This window comes from Crocuta crocuta, unplaced genomic scaffold (genome assembly GCF_008692635.1).
Source record: "Crocuta crocuta isolate KB4526 unplaced genomic scaffold, BGI_CrCroc_1.0 scaffold35, whole genome shotgun sequence".
Classification (NCBI taxonomy): Eukaryota; Metazoa; Chordata; class Mammalia; order Carnivora; family Hyaenidae; genus Crocuta; species Crocuta crocuta.
The window spans coordinates 5436723-5445349 of record NW_027530625.1 but is presented as its reverse complement, the minus strand read 5'-3'; the positions used below and the strand labels follow the sequence as shown (position 1 = coordinate 5445349).

Sequence of the window (8627 nt, the reverse complement as noted above, 5' to 3'; positions counted from 1 at the left end):
TGCAGGACGAGACCCTGGGCGTGGCGTCTGTGCCCTCGCAGTGGAGGGGCGTCCAGGGCATCCGCCGGGAGACGGTGAGGGCGCGGGCCCGGCTCGGGGCGACGCGGCCGGGAGGGCGAGGGTCCGTCCGCGCGCGGCCTCCGGGCCAGGTTCCGGCGGCCCCCCGTTTTATGTGCGTATTTTAACCCACGGAGGCCAACCCTGCGGCATTCTCGTGCCAGTTCCCCCCAAACTCAACAACAAAAGGGCTTTTCCTAGAAACTTCTTTAGACCCTGTGTTTTGAAGGCTTTTGCGTGAACCGCAGTTTTTAGGTGTCAAACTAACTTTTCTTTAAAAAGAAGAACAAAGTGCATTTGAGGTCGAGGCACGCCGGTTTTCTAGTAGTTTAATGAAAAGCACGCAAAACGAGGCGTTTTGAAGAGGCAGGGCTACCGGGTGCCAGGTGTTCCCCCGAGGGGTCTTTGTGCGGACTTTGAGGGCCTGTGCCAAGACCCGTGCTGGCGCGGGGGACCCGTCAGTGAATGAGGTCCCTCCTGGAGCTGACATGGGGCTGTTTGCAGGGCACCGACCGTAGCCGTTTTATGTAATAAGTAAATCATGTCGTGTGTCAGAGGGCGAGGAGTGCCATGGACAAAAGCAAAAGAAGGGCGACGGATCAGAAGGACCGGCTTGGAGAGTGAGTGAGAGGGTGGGTGGGCCTCACTAAGAAGGTGACGTTTGAGCAAAGACCGGGAAGAGTGAGAGAGTTAGCCAAGCCGGTACCTGAGGTAGAACCGCGAGGCAGTGCAGACTGCAAGTGCAAAGGCCCTGGGGTTGGAGGAGATCATGTGTGTTTTGAGGAGGTGGTGGGGCTGGCGAGGAGCGAGAGAAGGGGGAAATGGCCCCAGGTGTGGTCCCAGGTGAGGTCAGAGAGGGTAAGCAGAGGCAGGTCAGGTAGTGCCTTGCAGATCATCGTAGGGACGTTGGCGGCTCCTGGGTGAAAATGGGTGTGGGGGGGCATTGTAGGGTGCCGCCCGTTTACCAGAAGAGAAAACCGAGGCTTAGCTTGCCTAAGTGACCAAATCTGCAGAGTTTAGGTCCTCCCGGACGCAAGGGAGCTTTCCAGTGAAGTCTTACTCTTGCCTCTGGTCTCAAGCCTGGATTTGACCCGCCTGTAAAGCACGCCCCACTTGACCAGCTGCATCGAGATGGTTCTAGTGAAAAGCAAAGTGGCTATTTTAGTAGCTTTCCATCCTTATCACACAGCTCTTGCTTGCTGGGAAGACTCAGATTTTAGAAGACTTTAGGTTGGAAACCACCAAGTCAGTCTTTTTCGTCTTACAGAGAATGAAATTGAGGCAGGTTCGTCTTCTTGGGAGGACAGCTTTAACCTGTGAGGTTCCGAGAGCTAATTTTAGGATTTGAGGTGCAAGCTTTTTTTTAATTTTATTTTTTAATTTTTTAAATGTTTTATTTATTTCTGAGAGAGTGAGACAGCGTGAGCAGGGGAGGGTCAGAGAGAGAGGGAGACACAGAATCTGAAAAGGGCTCCAGGCTCTGAGCTGGTGGTCAGCACTTAACCGACTGAATCACCCAGGCGCCCCCAGGTGCAAGCTTTCGACTGTGATGGTGGTTTCCTTGAACTAGCATCTCCTGTCTCATGAAAGGAGATTTTTTGTTAAGTTGTAAGAATGTTGCAAGGGTTGGAAGAAGGAGGCAAATGGCTTTTTCCAAAATAGCTTTTTCTCTTTATAACAGTTATGTGTCCAAAATTGAGAAAAAATCTGGATATGACAAAAAAAATGTAGTCGAAATAAAAATCACTCCATTCCCCAGCAATTTGATTTGTACCTATTTTGCTCCATTAAAAAAAATTTTTTTAATGTTTTATTTCTGAGAGAGAGAGAGCATGAGCAGGGGAGGGGCACAGAGAGAGGGAGACACAGAATCTGAAGCAGGCTCCAGGCTCTGAGCTAGGTGTCAGCACAGAGCCCGATGTGGGGCTCGAGGCCATGGACTGCAAGATCATGACCTGAGCTGAAGTCAGACGCTTAACCACCTGAGCCACCCAGGCGCCCCTGCCCCATTTTTTAAATAAAAATGAAATCACGCTGTGCACAACATTTCATAGACTCAGTTTTTTCACTTAATACATCCTGAACAAACTTCCATGTTTAAGATTTTTTTTTATAACTTCATTTTATTTAACCAGTCTCTTTTGATGAGTTGTTAGGCAGTTTACAATGTTTTTCTTTTTTCTTTTAAAAAAAAAATTTTTTTTTAATGTTTTATTTATTTCTGAGAGAGAGAGAGAGGCAGCGTGAGCAGGGGAGGGTCAGAGAGAGAAGGAGACACAGAATCTGAAACAGGCTCCAGGCTCTGAGCTGTCAGCACAGAGCCCGACGCGGGGCTCGAACCCATGGACGTGAGATCATGACCTGAGCCGAAGTCGGACGCTTTACCGACTGAGGCACCCAGGCGCCCCTACAATGTTTTTCTTATCAATAAATCCTGTGATGAGTGTTCTAGCTAATTTTTAAATACAGTTTCTTAATTTTTTTAAAGTTTTTTTTTTTTTTGGAAAAGTTGGGACAGTGGTCTTTGGTCCATGTAGTGGTGCAGTGTTGTAATGGACATTCATGTTCCATTGATGGATTATTTTTTCTTTTTTAATAAGATTTTATTTTATTTTATTCTTTAAAAAATTTTTAACATTTTTATTTATTATTGAGAGACAGGGCGAGTCAGACAGAGCATGAGCATGGGAGGAACAGAGAGAAGGGGAGACACAGAATCTGAAGGAAGCTCCAGGCTCTGAGCTGTCAGCACAGAGCCCAACGTGGGGCTCAAACTCACAAACCACGAGAACATGACCTGAACTGAAGTTGGCTGCTTAACTGACTGAACCACCCAGGCATCCCTAAGATTTTATTTTTAAAGTAATCTCTACACCCAATATGGGGCCTGAACCTACGACCCTGAGATCAAGAGACTCATGCATGCTCTGCCAACTGAACCACCCAGGCGCCCCCCCCCTTTTTTTTTTTAATATTAATGGCTTTTGGCCTGAGTTGGGTTTTCTTGTCATATTCAAATCTATTCACAGAGGGATAGGGTCCTGGACTTTGGTTCAAGACCCAGGTGNACAAACCACGAGAACATGACCTGAACTGAAGTTGGCTGCTTAACTGACTGAACCACCCAGGCATCCCTAAGATTTTATTTTTAAAGTAATCTCTACACCCAATATGGGGCCTGAACCTACGACCCTGAGATCAAGAGACTCATGCATGCTCTGCCAACTNTAGAAATAAATAAAACATAAAAAAAAAAATTAAAAAAAAAAAAAAAAGACCCAGGTGTACAACCTCTTTAGGGCTTTGTGCCAGTCACGTGATCTCTTCTTTTGCAAAATGGGTCCCTGTTAGAATACTTCCTGAGGGTGGATGGATATATGTATATAATAATAAGATAATGATATGTATTTAGAATTATATGTACTTACATAAATATAATTTTTAAAATATTTGTTNTGTGTGTGTGTATTTTATGTTTGTTTATTTTTGAGAGTCAGAGACAGCACGAGCAGGGGAGGGTCAGAGATAGAGAGAGAGAGATACAGAATCCGAAGCAGACTCCAGGCTCGGAGCTGGTTGGCTGTCAGCACAGAGCCTGACGTGGGGCTCGAATCCACAAACTGTGAGATCATGACCTGAGCCAAAGTTGGACGCTTAACCGACTGAGCCACCCACATGCCCCCAAATTTTGCTATTTTTAAGTGTACAACTGAGTGGTGTCAAGGACATTCACAATGTGCAGCTATCACCACTCTCTAGTTCTGGAACTTTTTCTCCACGTGATGAGTTTTGGACTTTCAGGCCTGTCTGCCTTGGACTGTGAGCTCCCGGAGGGCAGGGCGTGGGTCCTGTGTACCTCTGCACCTCCCAAAGCCACCCAGGAAATGCTGGGTTGGATAATTTTCTTGTGTGCTGTCATCCCACAGAGGCTGCATATCTCCCCTCCTGCTTTGAGGCTTTGAGTGTTTGAGCTGCCTCCCCATGGGCTCCTCCTCCCTCAATGGGCTGCTGCTCCATCGCCTTGGTGGCTTCTGTAGCGTATGTCACCCCCTGCTGGAAGATGTTTGTTTGTAACCTGGGGTCTGGCCTCTCATAAATTTTCAAGGAGAAGAAACTCTGTGGTTCTCTACCTTTGGGCTTGTCACTTTCGATACTAGGTTTTTTCCCGAGCGACATGAGAAGACACTAAAGGACCAAGATGACACCGGGGTAGCCTGCAGTAATTGCGGCTCCAAGGTGCTGTAGCCTAATGGCGTCTCCCAGCTCCTGTGGAAACGTCTGGCATTGCCCTCTTGGTTGGCTCTTGGCTCCACGTCATCCTTTGAGTAGCTAGTTGTTGCGTTGATGGACTCAGGAGGCGCGTTCCCACAAACAGGAGATTGCACTGTCACTCCACATTCTCGGAGGCCTCTGGTGAGACAGTTCTCCGCACCCTGTCATGAAACCCACTCAGCTGGGGCGCCTGGGGGGCTCAGTCGGTTAAGCGTCCGACTTCGGCTTAGGTCATGACCTCACGGTGCGTGAGTTCGAGCCCCCGCGTCGGGCTCTGTGCTGACAGCTCGGAGCCTGGAGCCTGCTTCGGATTCTGTGTCTCCTTCTCTCACTGCCTTCCCCCCCACTAACACTGTATGTCTCTCTCTCAAAAGTAAAGAAATATTTAAAAAAAAAACAACCCATTCAGCTCAACTTTGCGTCCAAGACGTCTCACCTTGTCTGCTCGTCAGCTGCGAATGTGCCTCACACCTGGGTCAAGTTGTGGTGGTGCCTGCACATGGGGTGTGCAGCCTGTGCACAGAGCCGCTGACTCAGGCCTCTCTCCTCCTGTCACCCCTGCATTCTCATCAGGTGTGTGTGCAGGACTCGATGGGGAAGGAGGTGGAGGGGGTAGAGGGGAGGCCTTAGGGGTGACGACAACCTGAGGACAAGGGAAATCCTGGGAAGGAGGATCGGGGGTGGGCCCTCTGGACGTGGCAAAGTGACGGCGGCGGGCCCCGCTCGCCGCACCTGCCCAGCAGCGTCCTTCAGGTGGGCTTGCTGGCATCCCTCAGCCTCTGGGATGAACCATATCTCACCCCACCCCAGGTGAAGCCCCAGCTCCCAGAGTAGCGGGGGTAGAAGTGTGTGTGTGGCGGGGGTGTGAGCACCGTCTGCACTGTGAAGGGGGGGAGAGGTGATGGACCCTGGGCGGTGGCTCTGGGCAGCATACAAATGGGTGAGAGCTACAAATGGGGCTGAGTAACAGCCCTCCACACCTGCAGCATCAGCATCATCTGGGGGCTTGTTAACAAGGCGCACACTCAGCCCCCGCTGCCGGAGGTGACGCTTGTGTTTTAGCAAGCTTCGGGGTCATTCAGAGGCCTGCCCCTTGAGAATTCAGGTCTAGAATGGTCTTTGAGGTCCTCTTCCACTCTGGAGTCAGATGTGCTGGCTCAGGCTGGTTGGGAGGATGAAATGAAATGTGCTTCTGGTATTTGCTGGAAGTGGTTACTACCCTAGGGACTAATGGGGGCTTGGCCTCCGGCCACACATCATCTCAGAGCTTCAAAGACACATTCTTTCTGGATGGCGAAGTATTTCCTCATTCATAGGACACATCTTAAAAATCAGTGTGTCTCACAAATGATTTGTGTATTTAATATAGTTTTCCCCTAAAGAGCTATTATTAAATAACTGGAATGTTTTATAACCAATACATCGTAGAGTCAAGGAGATCTAGAATGTATAAAATTGTATAACCTCTGTACCCAGTGTAGGGCTTGAACTCCTGACCCCACGATCATGAGTCACATGCTCTACTGACTGAGCCAACTTGGCGCCCCTAGAATGTATTTGCTTTTATTTTTTTATTAAAAAATTTTTTTAAAAATTTATTTCTGAGATAGAGACAGTGTGAGCAGGTGAGGGTCAAAGAGAGAGGGAGACACAGAATCTGGAACAGGCTCCAGGCTCTGAACTAGCTGTCAGTACAGAGCCCAACGTGGGGCTCGAACCCACAAACTGTGAGATCATGACCTGAGCCAAAGTCGGACGCTTAACCGACTGAGCCACCCAGGTGCCCCTAGAATGTATTTGTTTTTTAAATGTTTTATTTATTTATTTTGAGAGCAGAAAAGAGAATCCCAAGTAGGCTCTGCACTGTCAGCCAGGCACCCCTAGAATGTATGTATTTATGTATGTATGTGTGTATTTATTTACTTACCTAAGTTTGTTTATTTTGAGAGCAGAAAGAGAGAAGGAGAGAGAATCCCAAGCAGGCTCTGTGCTGTCAGAGTGGAGCCTGATGTGGGGCTTGATCCCACACATCATGAGATCATGACCTAACCTGAAATCAAGAGTCAGACAGTTAACCGGCTGAGCCAGGCTGGTGCCCCTAGAATGTAAATATGTAATAAGAAAGTGACTGTTCTAGTCCTGACTTTGATGTTGGCCTGCCCCATAGTGATACCCCCCGAATGGGTTTTTCTGGCTGGCCGGTTTCTGAATGACTGAGTCACACAGGAGCACAGTTACCCTGACGTTGGTCAGTCTCTGAGCCTGAATGCAGGGCAGAGCCCAGTATTCATTCTCTCAACACACCCCTTGGGGCCGGGGGTGGTGGCCGATCACCTGACCCAGTGCGGCTCTTTCCTCTATCATGATCAGTGTTCCTGAAATTGATCGGCCAGTCCTAGATGCCAGGTTGAGACCCATTGTTTCAGAAGTGAGGCGCTGAGGGGCATTGGTCTGGGAGTCAGGGAGCCTTCCTAGGGTCAGTGTAGGACTGTGGTAGCAAGCGACAGAAACTAGCCCAAACCAGTGCCTGTCAGGCCCTTCTCTTCAGGATGCCGGGGTGTCTCCTGGGCCTCTAGGTGCAGCTGGTCCTGAGGATTCTAGGAAGCTTTGGGGGTCCTCCAGCTCTCAGCTCTGATGCTACCCTGGATCCCCTGCGCTGGGGCCTGTCTCTGCTTGTCTCCTGGTTGTGGCCCTAATTGTCAGGGCCCACGTTGCCTGGTTTCAGTTCCAGGCACATGCCATCTAACGTGTTAAATCTTGGTCTTTGTGGTGAATTTCCCTGAGAGAGCTTGACTGGCCCAGCCTAGGTTCATGTCCACTTCTCATCCAGGCAGAAGCTACAGTCCTGGCACTGGGACACGTTTGGTGGCTCGGGCAGGAGTCCTGACATTCTGGGTGTCTGCAGGGTCTCTTGGGGGAGGAGAGCTGGGCTCCCACCCTGGGCTCTGGTCCCTGAATCTCACTGCCTTCCTCTCTGCTGGAGGCCACTGGGGTTTCAGACTCCAGAGCCTGGAGCCTGGTGATCTGGGTTTGGGAATTGTTGTTGCCCTTGGCCACACCTCCCAGTGTGATTGAAGTCTGGTCCCAGTCCCTCCTGTTTCCCCTGTAGCGCCTCTGCCTCTGAGGTGTGGGAGCCCAGCATCCCTAACACTCTCCCTCCCGACCTTGCTGAGGCCCAGGAAGCAAGGTTCCCATTCGCCCCGACTTCTTCTCTGATGTCTCAGAGGGCTTGTTTCGGGAGCCTCAGCCCAGCCACACACTGCCTGGCACAGAAGGCATCAGTCTCTACGGGGTAGCCGTGGGCAAGCCCTTCCCTCTGGAGGCTTTGGGGCTTCATCCGCAGATGGGATGGGATGTATAGGGTGGATCGGGGGGGTCGGGCCAGAAACTCCCATCTTGAACCACGGGAACTACTTAGGTGTCCCAGAGCAAAAAAAGAATAATGATAGTTTCCTACCAACTCACAGAAAACATTGTGGGTACAGTGTGTCATTGGCTTTAAGGTTTTTTTTCCTCTCCATAAATTTTCCCTGGTGTTTTGACATTTGTTATTTGTCTGAATAAGCAAGTGGCTAAGAAATATTAATGGAAGTAGATGGAAAGATAACAGCTTGTTATCTCTTGTGTACATTTTTGTCTTACATTAAGACATTGGGGTAACATTTATTTATTTATTTATTTTTTAAATGTTTATTTATTTCTAGGAGAGAGAGAGAGAGAGACACAGCGCGAGCAGGGGAGGGTCAGAGAGGGAGTCACAGACTGAAACAGGCTCCAGGCTCCCAGCTGGCAGTCAGCACAGAGCCCGACGCGGGGCTCGAACCCACGAACCGCGAGATCATGACCTAAGCGAAAGTCGGACACTTAACCGACTAAGCCACCCAGGCGCCCCAAGGGGTAACATTCTTTTAGAAACATTTTTCTGAGTTCATTTGACGTGATTAGTGGCCAGGATGTTAGACTGGGTGACAACATCATGACTGAGAGTTTAGTGTCATGGGTCAGACTACCTGGATTCAAGCCCCATTGTGGTCACCTCTTTGCTCTGTGACCTTGGGTGAATTACTTCTCTGTGCCTCAGTGTCAACGTTAGTAATGTAAAAATAGGGTTTTCTTCATAGGATGGTTGTGAGGATGAATAAGATATGGGCAAAACTTTGGGGACAGTGCCTGAGTCAGCACTTAGTGACTGACACTCTTATCATAATTGTGGCTTCTGGAAGTTTGAGTTTCACCCATAGTCTCTTAGAATTTTGGCTCACCCTGTATACTTTCATTCTTTTTTTTTTTTTTTTTTT

At 49.2% G+C, this 8627-nt stretch overlaps 1 protein-coding gene across 2 annotated transcripts in view; it reads left to right on the top strand.

Moving 5' to 3' along the window:
* The window catches only part of DYNC2I2 (dynein 2 intermediate chain 2), a 20391-nt gene that overhangs the window by 67 nt on the left and 11697 nt on the right, over positions 1-8627 (top strand). For both annotated transcript variants that reach the window (XM_077768339.1, XM_077768341.1), the window contains exon 1: positions 1-74. This exon is cut by the window's left edge and continues 67 nt beyond it. In XM_077768339.1, the coding sequence (XP_077624465.1) occupies positions 1-74 (74 nt within the window). The remainder of the gene's footprint in view (positions 75-8627) is intronic.